This window comes from Colobus angolensis, unplaced genomic scaffold (assembly GCF_000951035.1).
Source record: "Colobus angolensis palliatus isolate OR3802 unplaced genomic scaffold, Cang.pa_1.0 Scaffold354, whole genome shotgun sequence".
NCBI classification, from domain to species: Eukaryota; Metazoa; Chordata; class Mammalia; order Primates; family Cercopithecidae; genus Colobus; species Colobus angolensis.
In genome coordinates, this window is record NW_012116866.1 from 829129 (window position 1) to 852857 (window position 23729).

The following is a 23729-nucleotide window of genomic DNA, read 5'->3' on the forward strand; positions in this document are numbered from 1 at the left end:
AAAAAAGAATTAATTAATGCTATTTATAAACTTAATTTAGCCTCTCATTTATTACATAGCATACGGTTTCAAGTTTTTACTATAATAAATAATGTAGCCACGAACATTGCAGTATAGAGAAAATATTTGCTATATGGCTGGGCACAGTGGCTCACACCTGTAATCCCAGCACTTTGGGAGGCCAAGGCAGGTAGATTACTTGAGGTCAGGAGACCAGCCTAGCCAACATGGCAAAACTCCATCTCTACAAAAAAGTACAAAAAATTAGCCAGGTATGGTGGCGCGTGCCTGTAATCCCAGCTACTCAGGAGGCTGAGGCAGGAGAATCACTTGAACCCAGTAGGCGGAGATTGCACCACTGCACTCCAGCCTGGGCAACAGAGTGAGACTCTGTCTCAAAAATTTAAAAAATAAAAAATAAAATAAAATACTTATTATAGAGAATGAATACCCTGAATGTTCCTCAAGTTGCTCCATCACAGAGCAGACATCAACAACAAGTATAAAAGTGTATCTATTCCACCAACAGGCATTTTCATCTTTTTAAATTATTTCCAAGCTGCAAAAAACACATACATATCAATGTTTAAATACTCAAATCACCATGTTAAAAAGCAAATCAACATTTGATGATTTAGGTTGTTAGCCTTTCCAGTCACCATTAAATAAGGATGATTACAAACCTGGAGCCATAGAAACTTTGTTCTTCTCTTCCAAAATAATTTTCCCATCAAAACTCATGGCGGGGAGCATTCCTTGCTGAAAAAAGATTACATTCTCTTTTTTTAAACCAAAGTACTTGTGCTTGGTGAAGAACTCCTTTGTAGATTCCATTGTTCTGCCACTGGTCATTATATACCTTACAAGAGAAAATTAGATCTTCTAAGCAATCGTGCTAGGTGGACTAGGGCAAAATAAAGTTTTGTCTATTTCCTAAGCTAAAGATATCTTTGAAAGTACTTGCTTATTATTTTGACTTCCTTCATATTTTTCTTGGGTAAGACACATTCATTAGCTGTTTCCCAAGGGAAATTTCTTTCAGTAATTTCATCACCTCTTAGGTATGAAATAAATCTACTTAACAATATTAAACATACTAAACATAACTCCTTCCAGAGAACCTATAAAATGGCTTAAGGAAACATTTTGGAACTCTGTGAAAGTGTATTTTAAATTTGAAAAGCCTATTCTGAATAAATAGGAAGAAAAGGGTAACTGTAATACAGTTTAATGATCTCTTGGGGTTCCTTTTATTGAAATTTGAAATGCAATCTGGGCTCTGCTAACCCTCCATTTAAAAATCATAAAAGTATAATTATACTTTCTGTTGTCACAAAAAGTCAACCCATGCTAGTGTGGATAAGAAGAAAATTATATCTAAAACTATAATTAGTGACTGTGGTAGCTTTTGCCCTTACTAGAATGTAAACTACATATAAGAAGGGATTTTTGCCTGTTTTGGTTACTGATTTATCCTCAACACCTAGAAACAGACACTCAATTAATATTTGTTAAACGAATAAACAAAATGGTATAATTTCATACCACAGGAGATATCTGTCTGTTTAACAAATTATCCTGGATATTTTGAACTTTAGGTACAAAAGGTTTGGATGTATTTAGAAGACAACAAAAGAAGTGGCTAAACTTCTCTGCATAAGAACAGAAATTCTGAGTTGTGAGGAGATGGAAGAAAGAAAGAGAAGAAAATTCAACATGATAGTAGGAGGCCAGGGCTGTAAGTAGAATGCTGGCCACTTAGAACACAGATGTTCCTCCAAATTCCCCACAGGAATCAAGATGAACCAAATAGTTCACAGCAGGCCAGTACTCATGGTAAGAAGAGCTAGAAAAGCTAGGAAAATTACAAAAAGCAGCTTTTTAAAGGCATCAGAGAGTTTCAGAGGCAAAACAGATTGGAACTGTAAGTCCAGAGACAGAATCTTTCAAAAGGGAACTGAGGCCTTGTCCTGAGGGCATCTGCTGATTTGGGGTACAGGCTAGTGGTGAATATGGCTTGGACCAAAGGCTGCTGCTGGGGGACAGAAACTAGTGGAGCTTTTGTTGATCACATGGGATTGAAATAACAAGATAGGGACTTGGGGGGCCTCAAACACACAGCTGATTTTCCCCTCAAAACATGCTAATTTCCAAAACTGCTCGGGCAAAGAGATTAAAGAGCTGAACCAAAAACTTGTAAAAAGCAGAGCAGGATCTTCTGTAATCTCTTGGTACTTAGGAAACTGACACTGGCTGGACACAATGGCTCACACCTGTAATCCCAGCATTTTGGGAGGTCGAAGCAGGCAGATCGCTTGAGCTCAGGAATTTGAGACCAGCCTAGGTAACAAGTGAAACCCTGTCTCTACAAAAAATACAAAAAAAAACAGCCGGGCACAGTGGCTCATGCCTATAATCTTAGCACTTTGGGAGGCTGAGGCGGGCAGACCATGAGGTCAGGAGTTCAAGACCAGCCTGACCAACAAGGTGAAACTCCATCTCTACTAAAAATACAGAAATTAGCCAGGTGTGGTGGGCAGGCGCCTGTAATGCCAGCTACTCGGGAGGCTGAGGCAGGAGAACCGCTTGAACCCGGGAGGCAGAGGATGCAGTCAACCAAACCTGGTGTGTATGTGGAAGAGGTACGCATGGGTGTGGGACAGCTAAATAACCTGGTACTTGAAAATAAGGGTTTCTAGATGCAGAGAGCTCACTGAGTACTTTAAGGTACTCAGGAATGTAAAAGTTGGTGGTGAGTGCGTATTGCTTATTAAGTCAATAGCGGTCATCTACCAAGCAATAATATATATTACTTTTAACATATATAGTAAATTACACCTCCCAAGAAAATCTTCAGTAACAAGAAATATGTCTGCGAGTGAATAAAGTGTATATATGCATTCTGAATATTATAAAACAATATATGTTCGGACACACTCCAATAATGAGACGTATCTTACCATGGAATAATGCATTTGTTGCCATAGTATTTTTCAGCAACCTGTTGTAGCTTCAGGATACGCTCTGCTTGAATCTGAAAAAGTGTCTTACAGGATGGCAAACCAACATCATACATCCCCTTAGGATATGCAACGCCGAGTCTTGTCCCCTGCCCACCAGCTAGAAGAAGAACTGCTACTTTATTCTGAGCAATCTGGAAAAGTCCTAGAAAAGAAAACACTTGTATCACAAAACCTCTACAATTCAACACTTTAGTATTAAATATACATAGGTAGCAGCAAAGACTCATCAAAAGGGGAAGTAAGGCTATACAGCTGCCTTGTCCTGAGGTCATTTGCTGATTTGGGGTACAGGCTAGTGGTGGAGAATCTGGCTTGGACCAAAGGCTGCTTGTTGTTTTATTGATCACATGGGACTGAAATAACAAGATAGGGGCTTATCAACGTAAGGCACAGACAGCACAGAATCTACATAGAATCGTGGATGACTACCTTGCTAATAAAAACTTTTCTATTATTAAAACAATTAAATTTACATAACCCAACAGAACACCAAACGATGAACGATGTATTTTAATGAACTAAATATTTTTGCTGATAATGTCAGGAGGTAAGAAGCGAGAGATATTATAAAGGTTTCGCAAAAATTTGATGACTGATTGATGTGGCAAGTCAAGAAAAGATAAAATAAAGAAAATACCAAAGTTTCAGGATGAATGATGACACTATCAAATTACCTCCAGCCTATAATAAATAATCAATGAGCACGCAAATATAGCAGGTAAGCTAAATAAAGAAAATAAATCTTCAGTTAGGAAAGCAGTAAAGTATAATGGGTGAGAACTCAGGCTCTGAAGTTAGGATTTCTGGTTTGAAACCCAACTCAACAGAATGAGCCTGGGGTATCACTTGCAATGGGCATCAGAAGTCTTTGTAGTGTGATGGAAATATGCTTATGTTGATTGGGATGGTAGTTATATGGGTATATATTTGTTAAAACATAAAATTGGCTGGGCACAGTGGCTCACCCCAGCACTCTGGGAGGCCGCGGCAGGTGGATCACCTGAGGTCAGGAGTTCGAGAGAAGCCTGGCCAACATGGCGAAACCTGTCTCTAATAAAAATACAAAAATTAGCCGGACATGGTGGTACACACTTGTAGGCTGAAACAGGAGAACTGCTTGAACCCAGAAGGCGGAGGTTGCACTGAGCTGAGATCATGCCACTCCTCTCCAGCCTGGGTGACAGAGCGAGACTCAAAAAAAACCAAAAAACATAAAACTACGAGACAGGCAGATCACGTGAAGCCAGGAGTTCAAGACTAGACCAGGATGGCCAACATGGCGAAGCCCCATCTCTACTAAAAATACAAAAATTAGCCAGGCATGGTGGTGCATGCCTGTAATCCCAGCTACTCAGGAGGCTGAGGCATGAGAATTGCTTGAACCTAGGAGACAGAGGTTGCAGTGAACCAAGACTGCGCCACTGCACTCCAGCCTGGGTGACAGTAAGACTCTGTCTCAAAAACAAAACCAAACCAAAAGGTAAAACCAGTGTATTTTATTACATGTAAATAAACATTAATTTATTAAAATGTCTTTTATAGGCCAGGCACAGTGGCTCACGCCTGTAACCCCAGCACTTTGGGAGGCCAAGGCGGGAGGATTACCTGAGGTCAGGAGTTCGAGACCAGCCTAACCAACATGGTGAAACCCCATCTCTACTAAAAATACAAAAATTAGCTAGGCACAGTGGCAGGCACCTGTAATCCCACCTACTCAGGAGGCTGAGGCAGGAAAATCACTTGAATCTGGGAGGCGGAAGTTGCAGTGAGCCGAGATCATGCCACTGCACTCCAGCCTGGGCAACAAAGTGGGACTCTGTCTCAAAAATAAATAAATAAATAAATAAAATGTCTTAAAAAAAATGGGCCATCTATACCAGCTCAGAAGAATATAAGACTCAGACTATCTTCACTACTGATTTATTTCTTTAGTCTGGAAGCCTGTCCATTTTTGCCAGTAGAATATTCAGCAATAAGTAGTCATCAAGCATAATGTTTGAATAAAAATGTTATTCTTCAAACCAAAATAAATTCAAGATGATTTGAGATCCAAATGCAAATAAATGTAACTATAAAAACTACAAAGGAGCTCTCAGTCTGAATTTAAAAAAAAAAAAAACATCTTGCCATAATCCATTCCTAAGACTGATCTCATCATTCAAAAGTGGACAGTCTCAGTACCACAAGGCACAGTAGTTTGTGAGAAGAGGCTATGTGGAAACTGGGTTTCTGGCAAGCTAGAAAAACTATAAAATTAAAGGCATGGTAAACAGGTTTGTTCTTGTTTTCTGAGTTTCATACTTTCATTAGAATTCTTAGAAATTTTGTGAACAAACCTGGCCACTGCCCACAATTGTATGCTAAGTCAGAGGACGCAGTCAGTGACGGCAACTATCAATTATTATTTTAAAATCCTTAGGTAATGTTTATTTCATTTACCAACTTTGTGCTTTATTTGTTTTTGACATATTGGGTTTTCTTAAAGCTAATACATTAGTAGGTCAACAACATAAAGAAAACTAAACCCGGCCGGGTGCAGTGGCTCACACCTGTAATCTCAACACTTTGGAAGGCCAAAGTGGGTGAATCAGCTGAGGTCAGGAGCTTAAGACCAGCCTGGCCAACATGGTGAAACCCCATCTCTACTAAAAATACAAAAATTAGCTGGGTGTGGTGGTGCATGCCTGTAATCCCAGCTGCTCGGGAGGCTGAGGCAGACGAATTGCTTGAACCCGGGAGGCAGAGGCTGCAGTGAGCCGAGATCGTGCCACTGCACTCCAACTTGCGCAACACAGTGAGACTCCATCAAAAAAAAAAAATAAAGAAAAATAAACCCATTATAAATTTAGAGCCAGTTCTGATTCTATTTTTCCTTCATTAGTAAGTATAGTCCAAGAACATTATTCAGCAATCATTCCAGCTATTTTTTCTTCGTTTTTTGGAGACAAAGTCTCACACTGTCACCCAGGCTGGAGTGCAGTGGCACAACCTTGGCTTACTGCAACCTCCACCTCCTGGGTTCAGGTGATCCACCCACCTCAGCCTCCCATGTAGCTGAGACTACAGGTGCACACCAACACACTTAGCTAATTTTTGTATTTTTAGTAGAGACAGAGGTCTCACCATGTTGCCCACGCTGGTCTCGAACTCCTGGGCTCAAGCGATCTGCTCACCTCAGCCTCCCAAAGTGCTGGGACTACAGGCATGAGCCACCCTGCCCAGCCTATTCCAGCTATTTTTTCAATTTAAAAACCCAAAAGCACATTATATATTTTCATAAATTTCACCTTCAATATGAAGCTGACCTTAGCTACCTGAGAGTTAAATCTTCTTTCTTCCTTCCCTAAAACCAGAATTGTCCTCGTTAACTCCATAGTATTTAATTGTACCTCATCAGAGTTTGAAAACAAGAACATAAAATCAGGTGTACCAAAATAGAACCCAAAATGGTAACTATAATCTAAGAGGCAGGTTCTGTGTAATTTTCACCACTTTAGAGATAACAAACTCAGAAAAGTTAAGAGTCTCGCCCAGGGTCACATAGCCAGTAATTGTGAATCAGGATTAGGACCTGACTCCAGGGCCTCTTCAGCACCATACCACCCTGCCACCAGAGGTTATGCTGCCTTTTTTCTTAGCCTGTCTTACCCACCACCCTAAATGAAAAAACTGTTGAGCAAGAAGAGCCAACATTCTCCAAAACTTCCCAAACACTGAAATTCTTAACAGTCATTCTGAGTTTGTATTTGTCTTAAGCAAGACCCATAACCATTATATAACAAAAACTGAGATGAAGAAATATAAAGGGAACAGGGAACATTTTAAGACATTTGAAAACTGTTCTATATTTGGTTATTCCCTGAATTATATCAAATAAACTATGGTTTCTAGAAAATAGATTTAATTCTGCTGTCACCTACAAAACATTGTTTTAAAGTACAAGTCCACAATCTCTTACTTAAACCCATGGGTCAGATTTGTTTCAGAACACAGAACTCTTCAAAATGTATAAAAAGACTATAGTACATGTATAATATGCTATAATAATATATGTCCCCAGCAGATCTGAAACAGCATCCTATAATCACAATAAGTGGGATAAATAAAGTTAACAAACAGCCTCATGTCTATTCAGGTCAGGTTTTGTATCATTTTAGAAATGCAGATAAAGATCTGCTGTCTGGACACTTGCATATAATCCAAGGTGTTAGAATAAAAAATATTTCTGAACATCTTCAAAAGAAGTGCCTGATACCTATATTTTGGACACAGAGATTCTGTTCTTTTTATACAGTACATTTCCTTTATATGGCACATGTGTTTCAAGTTGTTTTACTCTTAACATGGTGCTAGCCTTCTTCCTGACTTCTTACTTTCACTCTCAGTCCCAGGTAAGTTATTTCCCTCAGCTAACTGACCTGAAAAAGGTAAAAGCTACACTCCCAGAGCCAGTTCCAGGTCTCAGCTCCTGCTGACCTGATGGCATTCAACATCAATTCAGTGCTTTCTATAGGTCTAACCAGGTTCAAAATAGTCCTGTATAAACTTTTCTCTTCCTTAGATGGGTTCCCTAAATTACTGCTTCATTCCTACTCTCCAATTGTTTCACGTTTAAAATTTTGCTAACCAACAGCTCACAGTGGCTTCATTCTTTATTCAGATAAACGGCATGTGTTTGTTTCCTAAACTCCTGTTCACTCTTCAGTGCTTCTTTCCATCTCTGAACCTGATAACCAGTCCAGTCATCAATTAACAGTGGCACTGAGATGATGCCAACCAGATGTATATTACCAGGTAGATATACATTTACATCTCATCTCTATTTAACCACAACTATTACAATGAATTATAACACAATCTACATATATTTGCAATAAAAAGGTTTTTCATTAACTTCTTCCTGTTTACACACCTCACTTATAAGCAAACAGCGAAAAACAAGAGAAAAGGCAGCAGTCCCTGGAGAACCAAGGCCAGCTATAATTCACAAATCAAATGTAGCTACAACTATTGTTCACAGTATCAAATTGGTGTACACTGGCTGAAGTACTCAGTACTCATCTACTTCAGCTCTGTTACTACAATAAAGTTGCAATGTTTATCAAAAGTATGCAACACATAAATTAGTATCTGTCTTCTGATGACAGATAAAATGCTATTTTGAATTAAGTGGGCCAATAAAATTCAATAAGTTTTCTGGTTATATGGCAATTATACATTATTTCAAACTGCGTTTGTCATAACATAAATTTTATATGGGCAGCACAGCACCTACCTGAAAAATGTTAACTAATTATAAATGTATTTAAACCCAAGTGACAATTAGGAAATTATAAATTTCTATCCTAAAGCTACCTCTGCAGAAATACTGAAAAACACTGAAAAGTTCAACACTGTATCACCCTTTCTATCTCTCCATGGTAAGACATAAGGGTTAATTTTCCTACACAAGGGAACTCAACACAGGCAAAACTGAAACTGAAATTGAAAAAAGTGGCCAGGTGCAGTGGCTCACACCTGTAATCCCAGCACTTGGGAGATAACTTACACCTGTAATCCTAGCACTTGGGAGGCCAAGGCAGGCAGATCACTTGAGGTCAGGAGTTCAAGACCAGTCTGGCCAACATGGTGAAACCCCATCTCTACTAAAAATACAAAAACTGGCTGGGTGTGGTGGCAGGCGCCTATAATCCCAGCTACTGGGGAGGCTGAGACAGGAGAATTGCTTGAACCCAGGAGGCAGAGGTTGCAGTGAGCCGAGATTGTGCCACCGCACTCCAGCCTGGGCAACAGAGTAAGACTCTGTCTCAAAAAAAAGAAAGAAAGAAAGCCAGACTGACACATGTCCAGGGCTGGAGTATATCTCTCTCCTTGGAGAGTCATGCATTGTGGGCCCAAGAGAATCTAAGCACTTTTTCTGATAACATTCACAAGAAACAGAAAAGTTTACAGTGGCCTGTCAAAGGTCAAATGCTTCCTGGATAACTTTCTACTTAGACTAGTTCCTTCTATAGACTTTAACAAAGAAGACAGCACAGGTCCTTTTGGAGTAAAGCACTGTCAGAACTTTCATTTAAATTATCAGAACTCCAGGACAAGTAGAGTTGGGTAAACAGGCTATTCAACTGCTAGAAATAAAGGAAAGCTATCCAAGAAAGTTAGAATAATTTAAGTCTTTAATTTTTAATCACGTTATAGCTGAAACTACAGTATTTCCCCAAAATAGTAAGCACAAAAAGCAGAGTAATCAGGAAAATCTCTATCTGAACCAGTTTTAGGTAGCAGAGATTACATTAGAAGAATTTCATTAGGTATAATAATGGCATGTGATCAGTAAGAAAAGGCCCATATATTTAGACACAGATATCGAACTATATGAGGATAAAAATAACATGATGTTTGGGATTTGCCTGAAAATACTGCAGCAAAGGGGAAAAAAAAAGAGGGAGAGAGAAAGCAAAAGGAGCAAAACTTTCACAATTTTTAATTAAGGTGGCTTATGAGGGGGTTCACTGTACTGAATTTGCCGCTAAATATTTGTTTCAAAATATCCTTGACATTTTTCATGATAAATTCTTGTGCAGGCTACAAAACTATACAACGCACCACAATCCCAATATATGCATGTGTGTGTGTGCGAAAGAAAATACTGTAAAATATTACTAGTGAGTATCTCTGGATGGTGGAATCACAGAGATTTGTATTTTTTCCTTTGTAATTTTTAGTATTTACCCATTTCTCTAAAATAAATATGTATTTTTTTTTTTTTTTTTTGAGATGGAGTCTCACTCGGTCGCCCAGGCTGCAGTGCAGTGGCGCAATCTCAGCTCACTGCAAGCTCCACCTCCTGGGTTCACACCATTCTCCTGCCTCAGCCTCCCGAGTAGCTGGGACTACAAGCACCTGCTACCACACCCAGTTAATTTTTCGTATTTTTAGTAGAGATGAGGTTTCACCATGTTAGCCAGGATGGTCTCGGTCTCCTGACCTCATGATCCTCCTGCCTTGGCCTCCCAAAGTGCTGGGATTACAGGCGTCAGCCACAGTGCCCAGCTGTATTACTTTTAAAATAAAACAAATCTATTAAAAACATCAGTATCCTAGATTTCAGAAAATGTAGAGGGAAATAATGTTAAGCACGCATTTCTTCTCAACAATCCACTTACTTTTCTACTATAGTGCTATATGGTAGAGAAGCACCATTATGATTAACAGGAAAACGTCTCATAGGCAAAAAAGGCTAAGACTGAATACTAATTAGATATTACAATATAAAATTGGTAGATTTGTGTTCAAATAAGCATGCATTTGTTTTAATAAATGGGAATTTTTATCAAGCAAACAGGTTTTCCCAGTGTATCTTTACTAAAATAACATTCTCAAAGCTGGTAATTACTTCTCTTTCAAGATCTCAGCTTTGTAAAATAAAGATTTTCTAGTTGTTCCTCTACATTCCTTTTTCTACAACTGGCTAGAAAACTTCAAGAAATAAAGCAAGATCTCTCTTTAACAAGGAATACAGTGGTCACTTATATTCATCCTTCAGAAATAAATAATTTTCCACTCTAGTTGTAAAAATGTCCATTATCATCTGAATAACCACCAGATACTTTGCAACTACTGGACAATGCTTTCATTCCCCCAATCTGAGGAGGTGGAGGTGTGGGTAAATAAAAACTGTCCCTGGTACAATTACCAGGATCTTCCTACTACCTGAAATACAATACCATGATCTTCGCAATGGCTTCTCTTCCCTTTGATAACTTACTGCAGAAACTTCATTTTGTTATGAATTTGCAGATACATGGTAGTTTCTGGCTAAGTGAAAAGGATATAATGTCAACATAAAGTCTCCTTCTCCACCCTTCCTGTTTAAGCTACAGATAAATACCTTTCCCTTGACACTAAGCCAAAAGGAAGTTTACACCGTGTTATGCTATACTTGGTTCTAATAGTTCCGGATTTTAGTTTACATGAAAAGTCATAAAAGTAGACTGGCTTCACATAGTCCAACAAAAAGGCTATAAAGAAGACTCAAATTATAGGATATCTTAATTGTGGCTTATGTTCCCCATTACACAAGGTCAAAGCTTTGACTTTCCATAACAATTACTACTAATACTTCATCCCATTAAAATCCCAAGGAAAAATATAGGCAACTGGGATACTAGAGGGTAAAGAAAGGCCTGTGTGGTTTTTGGTTTGGAATAGTAGGCTTTTTGAAACCCAGGGAAGGAGGGAAGGATTAGTGAATCCAAAGTAACAGGAGTCATGGTATCACTGAAACTCTTCATTCACAAGCACTCATCTAGGCATCATTCTCTCACATCTTAGTGGCAGAGCCCTATCCTAGGTAAAAAGCTAGGTTAGCTACCACCAAGCATTTTAGATCTGAAAAGCACCTCCTTGAAGAAGATCCAATTATTTTCAAACTGTTTTTAAACCTCTAAACTCTTTTAAATAAAACCTCACGTAAAGATCAAATACACAGAACGGAAAAAAGTAGAACTACTCATAGTGGAGAACAAAGGGGTTGAAGACCTACCAGTTTAGTATCTGCTCCCTCCCTCCCTCCCTATAAGAGGCAGCTTCTCCAACAGTGAAAACCCTTGGGTTCTTTGGAACACCCTTTGAAAATCAGTAAATTTGTGAGCCTGGAGAAAGACAGAGAGAGGTATACAGCAGGTTGATAATGCCAGTAATCTTTCTTTTTACAAGGGGTGAGGGGATGCCAAAGAGTGGAAAACAAAATAAAAATAGCCATGTTATAAATACAGACTATAAGATTGTATGTATAGCATTACTACACATCTATGAAATCAAATATATATACAATCTGCCCGGGCACACTGGCTCATACCTGTAACCCCAGTACTTGGAGAAGCTAAGGTGGGCCGATCACTTGAGATCAGGAGTTGGAGACCAGTCTGGCCAACATAGTGAAACCCCCTCTCTACTAAAAATACCAAAAACTTAGCCAGGCATGGTGGTTCACACCTGTAACCCCAGCTACTCAGGAAGCTGAGGCAGGAGTATTGCTTAAGCCTAAGAGGCAGAGGTTGCAGTGAGTGAGGAACATACCACTGCACTCCAGCCTGGGCAACAAAGCGAGGCTGTCTCAAAAAAAAGGACAAAGAAACAAAAAGGTAAGTATACAATCAAGTACTGGGTGGTAATGTGAGCAAATAAAAATATAGCTTTGATGAGATTATGGGCAATCTGTTATTTCAATAATATTTTTGCAATAAAATAATGTATTTTAAAAAGTTAAGGAAAGTATTTGCCCAAGCTCTCATTCACAGTTGAGAAAATGAGGCCCAGATGTGACAAGGATCATGTACAAACACTCAGGGAATCATCTACAATAGTTAGTCAACATTTTACTTACAAAGGAGTAATAGATTATAAAAAGCACAGCTTTCAACTACACCAAAAGCTACAGTTGAGCTATTTTGTCATTCTCAAAAGCACAAATTAGTATTAGGTTAAGGGGACAGATTTTTTTACATGCTTTAGAATGAAAAGCATTGGGGCAATTCAATAAACACTTATTGATCAACTTATAACTATAAAACTCTTGTTCTAAATGCTATGTAACATGCAGAGACAACTAGTACATGGGCTGCTCTTCAAGAATTTACAATGCACTGAGGAAGACAAACACCCCTTATGATAAGCTAGAATGAAATAAAAGCATGAACAACTAATTCTAACTTGGGACACAGAAGAAAAGGTCACAGATCAAATATTATGTGTAGTGAACCTTAATGAATGAGTGTAAGTTCCCCAAGTGGCAGAACTACTGCACCGTACAACTCCAAGAAATGACCTTACAAGGTGACCTAGCTAGGTAGAGAAAGGGCAAAGGGTACATCAAGCTAAGGATAAACATAAGCAAAGGCAGGGAAAGGTGAATTATTTCGGGGAAAGGTGAATTATTTGGTTCAGCTAAAATGTTGACTGGAAATATGGGTTAGGGTCAGGTTAAGGCATTAAAGATTAAGCCAGCTGGGCTAGGCGCAGTGGCTCATACCTGTAACCCCAACACTTTGGGAGGCTGAGGTGGGCGAATCACTTGAGGTCAGGAGTTCAAGACTAGCCTAGCCAACATGGTGAAACCCTGTCTACACTAAAAATACAAAAATTAGCCAGGCATGGTAGTGCATGCCTATAATCCCAGCTACTCGGGAGGCTGACGCACGAGAATCACTTGAGCCCAGGAGGTAGAGGTTGCAGTAAGCTGAGATTGCCCCACTACACTTCAGCCTGGGCAGCAGAGTGAGACTCTGTCTTAAAAAAAAAAAAATTAAGCCAGCTTAAACTTAAGTATTTAACTTGTGCTTCGGGAAAAGAAATCTAGCAGAAGTATGGAAACTAAGGAGGGAAAGAGACTGAAGACAAATTAAGACTTGAGTGAGAGAAGCCTTGAATGGAGCATCAAAAATAAAAAGACAATTTTTGTCACTTTCTGCTAGATCACGTGGTTTAATGTAGTATGAATCAAAATATTAGTGACATGATCCAGCTACCTGAACAATTTTAGTATATCTCAAATAAACTTCAGAAGAAATATGTACATGCCCAGTACCTTCGCTTTCCCAGGCCTGGAGCTGATCTTGATCCCTTGTAGCACTGCCCAATACCTCTCGAGGCACAGGCTCCATTCGTGCATCCACATTCTTTTGGTGAGAAGACTGGTTAAATCCTTCAATGGCCTTTTGGAAAAAGAAGTTCAGCTCCTCAAAATTCATGGCCTGGAGTTCTGCATAAAGTTCTACCTGTTGGGCTTCTTCAAGCTCATTCCAGAAATGTAGTAGGTGCTCTTGCCCAGCTTTGGACAACGTGAGTTTGAGGTCATTAATGTTCATAATGCTCTAATAGCCAAGCTTTGTAGAAATAGGGGTGTAATGTACGTACCTATAAACCGAAAAGAGAAAAATAATTAATGGCAGGTCAAAATTCAACCTCCAAAATTGAGGGGGTTTTTCCCCTCTAAAATAAGAATATTTTTAAAACTTGATGTTAAAAAAATTAACTTCTGCTTTTCCATCACTCAATATTTGTAAGAGATCAAACCTGTAAGACAATAATATGTACCAGGCACTTCTAAGTACTTTACCTTCATGGTCTTGTTTAATTTTCAACAACTCTATGGCATAGGCACTATTATTACCACTCCTTTACAGTTGAGAAGACAGGCAGAGGGGCTAAGCAACCTAACAAATGAGTGGAGCTGGGATAGGAACCCAGGCAGCCTGATGACATGGCTCACACTCTTTACCACATTTAGTTGTCTCTGTATTAGTCCTTTGACCACTAAGCTACCACTGAAAGAACACCTGACTATTTTACATTTAAATGTTTTCCTTGTATCTCTACTGATAGAAATACTATTAAGTGTTGTAGTTAGTATACCGAAATATTCAGGAAGACAGAACTACCTATAATAAGGAAAAATACATTTCATTTCATTAGCAACTTCTGCAAAGAAGCAATAACACATCTATTGTATCTACTCACTAAAAACTTGGGTCCTCCTTAAAGAGACAAGCAATATACATATAACAATCAGTGAATAAGACAAATGTTTTCTAAAGAGCTATATTCTGTGATAATATAGTAAAATGTTAAACTTCATAGTGCTAAAAAATAAGAAAATGAGGAAATATTTAATCTACTTGCCCAATATAGACAAATGCAACAGGAGATAGGTGTTTTCTAGAAAGTTCACAAACAGGCACGATCTAGCCGTATGTTAAGGGTTGGGCAGACTACATAGATAAGATTAGAGGCCAGGCATGGTAGTTCATACTTGTATTCCCAGCACAGGCCTCTGCTCAGGAGTTCAAGACCAGCGTGGGCAACATGGCAAAACCCCACCTCCACAAAAAACACGAAAATCAGCCAGGTGCGGTGACATATGCCTATATGTCCCAGCTACTCTACTCAGGAGACTGAGGTGGGAGGAACACCTGAATTCGGAAGAGCGAGGCTCTAATGAAGCGTAATCACATCACTGCACTCCACCCTCAGCGACAGGAAATTCTATCTCAAAAAAATAAAAGATTAGGAAACAAGCAGAGCCTGGTGGCCATAAGGAGCAAGTATGTGTGGGATGGAAAGCAGTAAGAAGGTTAATGTATGACAAATGACATAAAATGGCCTGGGGTAGGGCTAGATCATGAAGAGTCTGAGAACTAACCAAAAGAATTTAGACTTTAGAGAATAAGTAATAGAAAGTGAGCAGCAGATTCTCAAACAGGGCAGCATTACCATGCTTTAAAGAGATCAGAGAAAGGAGCAATGGCATACAATAGATTGTAAGGAGGGACAACTAGAAGTAGGAAAAGAAGTTAAAAGACAATTGCAGGTATGAAATACCAAAGGTCTGAACCAGATTAGTGGCAGAGCAAATAAGAGTGAAAGGAATAAATCTGACGGTCACTGTAAAGAATCATCACTGCATTATAATTGCTTCGATGTGAGGGACAGAGGGAAAAAGTAGGTACTAAAGACACATCTTCTCCTACGAGAACAGTGAAAAGTAATACACATGGTAGTTCAGAGCACAATTCTAGGCTCAGCTGAGCCACTTAATTTCCCCATGCCTCGGTTACCTTGTCTGTAAAATGAGATTAATAATAGTATCTACCTCACCAGGGTCATTAAACATCAAACACCATTTACAAGCTCAGATCTAGAGAATCTACATCTGTGTGTTCTCTGAGGTGGTAATAACAACACTTAGCTTTCAATGTTCGTTATGGTATTAAAAGGCATTCCTATTGATTTATATAGGTTTCAAGAGTCATGATGCTATTATTTTTTAATTTTAAAAAATCACATTTAAAAAGACACTTGAGAGGAACAGATTTATATTAAATTATTTTCCAAGGAATGTAATTTTTCCCAAGACCTCATTTATGCTATTGCTTTGCCTCTGATTTAAGAGAGTACATTGTAATAGGAAGATCAGCAAGGAACCAGATAACCAAAGAATAGGAAGTCCCTGTTCTTGGTCCTTCTCCATCATTTGATTCTATGCAATCATTTTACCTCCCTGTGCATATACTTCCTCATGAATATAAGACAACCAACCTTTCTCACATGTCTTCAAGATAGTCAAGAGTAAAGAGTGCTCTGTCTGCTAAAAGGCATACACAAACATATTATTATAACATTTTAAGATATAAACCAAACTTTTCTAAAAGGTCATTAGATACTCCTCCACCTTCAGACACTTGGAAAAATGAATCCATGCAAATAAGATACCTCATAGGGCCGGTCGCGGTGGGTCATGCCTGTAATCCCAGCACTCTGGGAGGCCGAGGCGGGCAGATCATGAGGTCAAGGGATGGAGACCATCTGGCCAACATGGTGAAACCCCATCTCTACCAAAAATACAAAAATTAGCTGGGCATGGTGGTGCACACCTGTAGTCCCAGCTACTCAGGAGGCTGAGGCAGGAGAATCGCTTGGACGGGGGAGGTGGAGGTTGCAGTAAGCCGACATCACGCCACTGCACTCCAGCCTGGCGACAGAGTGAGACTCTCCATCTCAAAAAAAAAAAAAAAAAAAGGTACCTCATAGGTTACACTTTGATATCTGGACCTAAACCACTGGTCACATGTACTCATTTACATGTTGTATAATGTTTATAATGTAACAACCATACTTGAGTTTTAGACAAGCACAATTCATCTATTATATTTATCTGAGGCAGATGTAAGCATCTTCATGCCACAAAAATAGTACCATATTTCCCATTAATGATGTTTAGAGGCATGTGTGTAATGGTAAGCAGCAATGAACAGAAGAGTTAAAAGACAAGAATTTTTTTTGACAACCGAAAACTGAAAAAGTTGAAAATCTGCTCTAGAAATTATAACAAAACTTGGTACATGCCCACAGCCTAATCCATCTGCATCAAAATATATGACAAATTTGGTAATAATCTACCATTATCAAAATATTTTTATTAGAATTTAAATACCAGTATTAAAGAAATCCAGTATTTTTCCCTCCTTTTCTGGCCTCCCCCACCCGGCCCCTATCTCTGCTGGTATATGTATGCCCTCGAAATGATTAAGTAAACCTTTTACAGCTTTTAAAACACAGTATCAGCGTTGAGACATAACCACCAACTGAATCCTATAAATGCTTGGCAGCACAGCCTAAGAAGTCTTTCTTAGCTCCACCTAAGTGAGCCAACTGACTAACAGTGAAGGAATAGACAACTGCCTTGAGTTTCCGGCGAACTCTTGGGTCCACACCCAGTGAATTTCACCTAAAAGTCCTTAAACTTTTGCAATACCAAATGACACACACATATGATCATAATCCTATTACCTGATTCCAGATTTCATAAACCATGTAGAAGTAAGTGTAGCACAGCGTCAGGCCAAAGTTCAAGCAGCCATATGTTCAGCATATATGTACTTAGCCCTCCAATACCATCCTTCTGTTTGGCCAAGCAAGGGGAAACCCAGAAATTTCAATTCTCTCACTACCAGTATCATGGCAAACCAAACCAAAAAAAGAGAAAGAAAAAAGTGGCAAGCAAACAGGTTTTGTCCCACTGTCCTGTCCTCCAAATGTATCCCGTCTTTGTCAGAGCTCTCAATTCTTTTTCTCATATATTGAAGATACACGAACTCGCTTCCACCTGACAATTCCAACGATCTCCTGTCCCACTGGAGGCCCCCATACTTGGTATAACTGTCCACAGGGCCCCAGCCTGAGAGCCTCGAGGTCTCTACTGCCCACCCGGGAGAGGCCCCACTCCCAACCCCACACGCCTACACAACCCCCTCGGACTCCAGACACTGGCCCAGACCTCCTCCCACAACGCCTCCAGTCCATCTGGGGCGAGATCATTCCATCCCTGGCCCCGCCATCCACCCGGCTGCCCAGCCCACACACCCTCTCGCCGGGTGGCGGAGGACCGGGTGCGACTGAGGGGCGCACGGGCTGGGGTGTGTGTGTGCTCGGTTGCCCGCGCTGTGCACGTTCGCGCGACGCGTGTCCACGTCTGAGCGCGTGGCCTTGTGTGCGGCGGGGCCAGGTCCTCCGCCCGCCCAGGTCCAGGGCCCCGCCGTCCCCTCGCTGGGCTGGGAGCCCCTCACCTTCCTCGGGCGACCGCAGCTACGCCTGTCTCCAGCTCCTTCCGCGCGGCCACTCATCGGCGTCCCGCTCCCGCTCCGAATATATACTCTCATCCGGGGGGCCGCGGCGGCGGGGCGGGCCGGGAGCGGGGGCCAAGGGGAGCGCCAGCCCCGGCCACCCCGCCCCTCTCGCCACGAGTGGCTGCCGGCGCCGGGAGGAGTGGAAGCCGACCGCCCAGACACGTCAGCGTCCGGGGCGCAGATGACGACGCGGACGCAGCCAGGGGCGCCGGGGCGGGGCTAGGGACGGGGGCCGGGCATGAAAAGAGTAACCCGCCGGGGGCGGGGCGGGGCCTAGTGCGTCACTCATTCTCTGGCCCAATGGGGATAGTCCTGGAGCGCAGTCGGCTGCCCAGTCCCTCCAGCGCACTGGCTGAGCCTGGAGGATATCAGTTGGGTCCGCTAGGAGGGGCCACGCCCGGGCCGGCAGAGAGTGCCTACTGGGTCCCAGGACTCCTGACGTCCCTAGGTTGTACTAAGACGTGCGAGCCCGAGGCTCTTGGCCCAGCGGCACGAGGCACAAGCGGGCCACAGAGATGGGCAGGGAGCTGTGTCCCCAAGGTGGCGGATTTCCGAGCCACCTACGCGGATGATTGGGAAAGAGCGGCGGATTTTCCTGCGGAGAAACTTTCAGGGCGGGCCTGGCGCGCTCTCTGACCTTGGGCTAGTTATTTTATGTGCAGTTCGCAGGATGCCTGACCGAGCTCCAAACTCGCTCTGGTTGTGTTTTGGCTCCCAAGAAGGTGAAGCCAGGCCTTTTTTCTTTTGCACAAGCAGACAGGAAAGGAGAGAGGAAATGCAAGCAAAGGTATTAGGTAACCTAAGGTAGTATAAGCCCGGGGTCATCTTTTGTGAGTCTGCAGACAACGTAGCTAGGCTTCAGTACTCTGCAGAAAGATGGCGGAGGGCCTAGATGACCTCCCAGGCCTTTCCAGGACCAGTGTTTACAGTCCTGTTACATAACCTAGTGTGGGTGTGCACACACAGGTTATTATATGTTCAGCACTGTGCCCTTGGAAGCCATGTTTACATTTAAAGTTGTGTTGCATTTTGCAGCTTTTGCAAGAGGTGGAATATGTTGAAATACGAAAACACCTAGATTTAACATACCACCTATCATAAAGAGATTCAGGCGCCTTTCTTCTACTTTCTTGAGTGCAAAGGCCTTTTCGTTCCCTTTACCAGTTGCATAATCACCTACTGCCTCAAGTAACAACAGAAAAACTTAAACTTGGTGAGTAATGGTTGTAGATTTACATTCAGGAGATTGAATACTCTCCATCTCTCATGATCCTAGAACTTCATTCGTTTCTTTGAAAGAAGAATACTGTAGTGATTGGTTTACAGTGTAGTGACTGGTTTCTTAACCACAGGATCCAAAGACAATTTCAGCTTCTTTATTGCTTGTGATCTTTGGCAAGCTACTTGTGCGATCAGTTTTCTCATCTATAAAAAACAGACAATAAAGATGAAAATGCCATTTGGTGGTTGTATTAAACCAATCGATATATATGAAGTATGTAAAACAGTAAACAATAACTTTGTTATTATTTATTATTGAGTACTTATAAAAATTCAAACTAGGAGACCCAGATTCAAAATCAGTCTATACTTACTAACTGTGTGACTTTGGGTAAGTCATTTAACGACTCCAAACTCCAATGTCCTTTTATGAAATGAAGCTAATAACTATTTCACATGGGTGTAGTAAAAAGTGAGAAAGAACCTAAGATAGTGTCTGGAATATTATAGGCATTCTATAAGTCTTAAATGAATGACTGAGTAAAGAGCAAAATTATTAGTTAGTAATCCTTTAAAGAAAAAAGGTAGAACTGAGGTCTGACTCAAATGTTTTTAATGAACTACTATAAAATCAAATTTGTACTTTTACCCTTTTTTGCTGAAGTTTCATTTGTTTGTTTGTTATTCCGGTTAGTAGGCATAAGAGGGGCCATAATCTCATCTTGCCAGCTAAATGTCCAGAAATTTCTCACACTAGAGTTATATCTGTCCTTCAAAATACTTTTTATATACATGGTCTTTTAAGAGCCAATTGAAGAAAACAAGGCAGCGATGCTCACTCTACCTATGGTTTTTTGACATTACACCAAAGGTATCAGCTAATGAAGTTAGACAACAGAAATTATAAGAGGCTTATGAATTCGAAAAATATATATAAAATTTTAAAAATACATTTTGAGAATTTTAGAAAGTAGTAAAACTACTTCGACTTGCAAATGACAAGAGAGAATACCTGGAAAACCCTAACGAGTCAACGATAAGACTAACAAACCGTAAAATTTTGATTAATGTATTAGTCCGTTTTCACACTGCTATCAAGAGATAGCCAAGACTGGGCAATTTATAAAGAAAAGAGGTTTAATTGACTCACAGTTCTGCATGGCTGCAGAGGCCTCAGGCAACTTACTATCGTGGTGGAAGGCATCTCTTTACAGGGCAGCAGGAGAGAGAATGAGCACTGAGTGAAGGGGGAAGCTCCTGGTAAAACCATCATATCAGCCAGGCGCGGTGGCTCACGCCTGTAATCCCAGCACTTTGGGAGGCTGAGGTGGGTGAATCATGAGGTCAGGAGTTTGAGATCAGCCTGGCCAACATAGCGAAACCCCGTCTCTATTAAAAATACAAAAATTAGCCGGGTGTGGTGGCACGTACCTGTAGTCCCAGCTACTTAGGAGGCTGAGGCAGGAGAGTTGCTTGAACCTGGGAGGCGGAGGTTGCAGTGAGCCTAGATTTCACCACTGCACTCCAGCCTGAGTGACAGAGCGAGACTCCGTCTCCAAAAAAAAACAGATATAATGAGAACTCACTATCACAAGAACACTACTACGGAAACCATCCCATGATTCAATTATCTCCACCTGGTCTGACCCTTGACACATAGAGATTATTACAATTGGAGGTGAGTTTTGGTTGGGGACACAGAGACAAACCATATATCAAGGTAGCAAGTTATAAAATGAACATGTAGAAATCAGTAAATCAGTAGCTCTCATATACACACATTATAACATCTAGAAGACACGATGGTGGAGAAAATCCCATTTATAACAGCAACGAAAAAAAATTAAGTATAAATTTAGTGCAAAATGTGCAAAACCTGTATAAGGAGAGTTGTAAAAGATGCCTGAAAGCCACACAAGATACTTGATCAAATGAAAAAATTCTGGAACTATTTCATGTATGTTGCGGATATGAACAAATGACTAAATAAATTGATTTTGGTCACTGTGCTATGGTTATGTAAAAGAATGTTTATGTTCCTAGGATAGACATACCAAAATATTTAGGAGTAAAAGAATATGATGTCTGCAATTCTTAAATGACTCAGAAAGATCAGGAGCGATGGCTCACGCCTGTAATCCCAACACTTTGGGAGGCCAAGGTGAGAGGATCACTTGAGTGTAGGAATTTGAGACTAGCCTGGGCAACATGGCAAAACCCTATCTCTACAAAAAAAAAAAAAAAAAAAAACACACAAAAATTAGCTGGGCATGGTGGTGGTATGTGCCTGTGGACCCAGCTACTCCCAAGGCTGAGGCAGGAGTATCGCTTTAGTCCAGGAGGTTGAGGCCGCAGTGAGCTGTGATCATGCCACCGCACTTCAGCCTGGGTGTCAAAGTGAAACCCTGTCTCAAAAAATAAATAAATAAAAGGCTCAGAAAGAAATATGTGTGCATACACACATGGGGGTAGGCAAGGAAGAAATTTGGGAGGCAAAGTAAATAATAAAGTAAATGGAGGAAAATACAATTAGTTAATTTAAAGGGTATTTAGAACTTCATACTGTTCTGCAAGTAAAATTGAAATTATATAAAATTTTAAAATACAACCAACCGTGGAGTTGTTCATTACCAGTCCAACACAAAAGGAAATTTTTAACCTATAGAGCACACAGCTCTGAAGGGAAAGGATCCAGGAAAGGTGTGACAGTGCACAGAACAGCATATCTGTCCCATGTTGCAAGCCTTCTGGCATCTGGTCAGAATGCCACATCACCTGAGAAGCTGTAAATGCCACCAGCAAGTCCTGTTTATGGTGGCATTCTTAGTACGAGAATAATATGCTCCTTAGTACAGGAATAATGATAGGGAAATGCCTCCTTAGTACAGGAATAATGATAGGGAAATGTTTTTCTGTGATTCTCAGCCTTCTAGTTGGATACAGTGGAGGCTTAGACGAAGAGCACAGAAACCTGTACAGAGAGGGCATTGCCTGGAATCCCTCCATGTTTATATCTGGATGTCTCTGAAGTTGAACTATTCTCTTAAGCACAAACTGGCACATGTTCAGCATTCAAAAAAGAACAAACTGATGTTTGCTCAAAGTATGTTTATTTGGCTGCTCTGTGCTAGACTTTGTGATAGACACCCTAGGATATCGAAAGATTCTGTGTCCTCAAGGGCTTTATAGTGCAATAATAGAGATAGGAGAGATGTTTCTTTTTCAATGCAGAGAGTCATAAGCATCATAGTGAATGCACAAATAAAGGATTTCAGAGCTCAGAGGAGGGAAAGAATGAAGGAATGAAGAGGGTTCCCCAAAGGACACCCAGAAGGTTTGGGAAAGAGGCAGGAGGCAAAGGACAGCCTCACTCCTCACAAGAGGCTGGCATTTGATACGCAGCCTTGGGGTTGGAGGCTTTCATGTGTTTTCCTACTTGTAACACCATTACCTTTTCTAACTCTTGCTGCCTCCTTAATGAAAAAGACCAAGGTATTTGTACTCAGGTAAAGAACTTAGAAAGTAAGACATCTGGCCGGGTGCAGTGCCTCATGCCTGTAATCCCAGCACTTTGGGAGGCTGAGGCGGGCAGATCACATGAGGCCGGAAGTTTGAGACCAGCCTGACCAACATGGAGAAACCCTGTCTCTACTACAAATACAAAATTAGCCAGGTGTAGTGGTGCATGCCTGTAATCTCAGCTACTTGGGAGGCTGAGGCAGAAGAATCACTTGAACCCGGGAGGCGGAGGTTGCAGTGAGCTGAGATGGTGCCATTGCACTCAAGCCTGGGCAACAAGAGCGAAACTCCATCTCAAAAAAAAAAAAAAAAAAAAAAGTGATATATCTACTTAAGGGTTGCTATTAAATAAGCTGTAAAATTTGAAACACCAAAAATGGAATATTTACCGAAAGGTATGTATTTTCAGCAGTGTTATGATCTCAGCTTGGTGTTCCAAAAGATAATATTTCATCTAGATAGATAGAGAGATAGAGAGATCCATAGATAGAGCCGGGCACGGTGACTCACACCTGTAATCCAAGCACACAGGATGCCAAGGCAGGTGGATTGCCTGAGCCCAGGAGGTCAAGACCAGCCTGGGCAACATGGAGAAACCCTGTCTCTACCAAAAATACAAAAAATTAGCTGGTGTGCTGGTGTGCACCTGTGGTCCCAGCTACTTGCGAGGCTGAGGCAGGAGAATTACTTGAGCCTGGGAGGCAGAGGTTGCAGTGAGCCCAGACTACACCACCGCACTCCAGCCTGGACGACAGAGTGAGACCCACATCTCAAAAAAAAA

At 40.9% G+C, this 23729-nt stretch overlaps 1 protein-coding gene across 3 annotated transcripts in view; it reads right to left on the reverse strand.

Moving 5' to 3' along the window:
* Nucleotides 1-13948, reverse strand: part of UAP1 (UDP-N-acetylglucosamine pyrophosphorylase 1) — a 33805-nt gene extending 19857 nt beyond the window's left edge. For all 3 annotated transcript variants that reach the window (XM_011952967.1, XM_011952966.1, XM_011952965.1), the window contains exons 1-3: nt 13612-13948; nt 2961-3165; nt 684-859 (exon numbers count right to left, since the gene is read on the reverse strand). In XM_011952967.1, the coding sequence (XP_011808357.1) occupies nt 684-859; nt 2961-3165; nt 13612-13891 (661 nt within the window). In that variant the 5' untranslated portion in view covers nt 13892-13948. The remainder of the gene's footprint in view (nt 1-683; nt 860-2960; nt 3166-13611) is intronic.
* Nucleotides 13949-23729: the final 9781 nt, after the last annotated feature.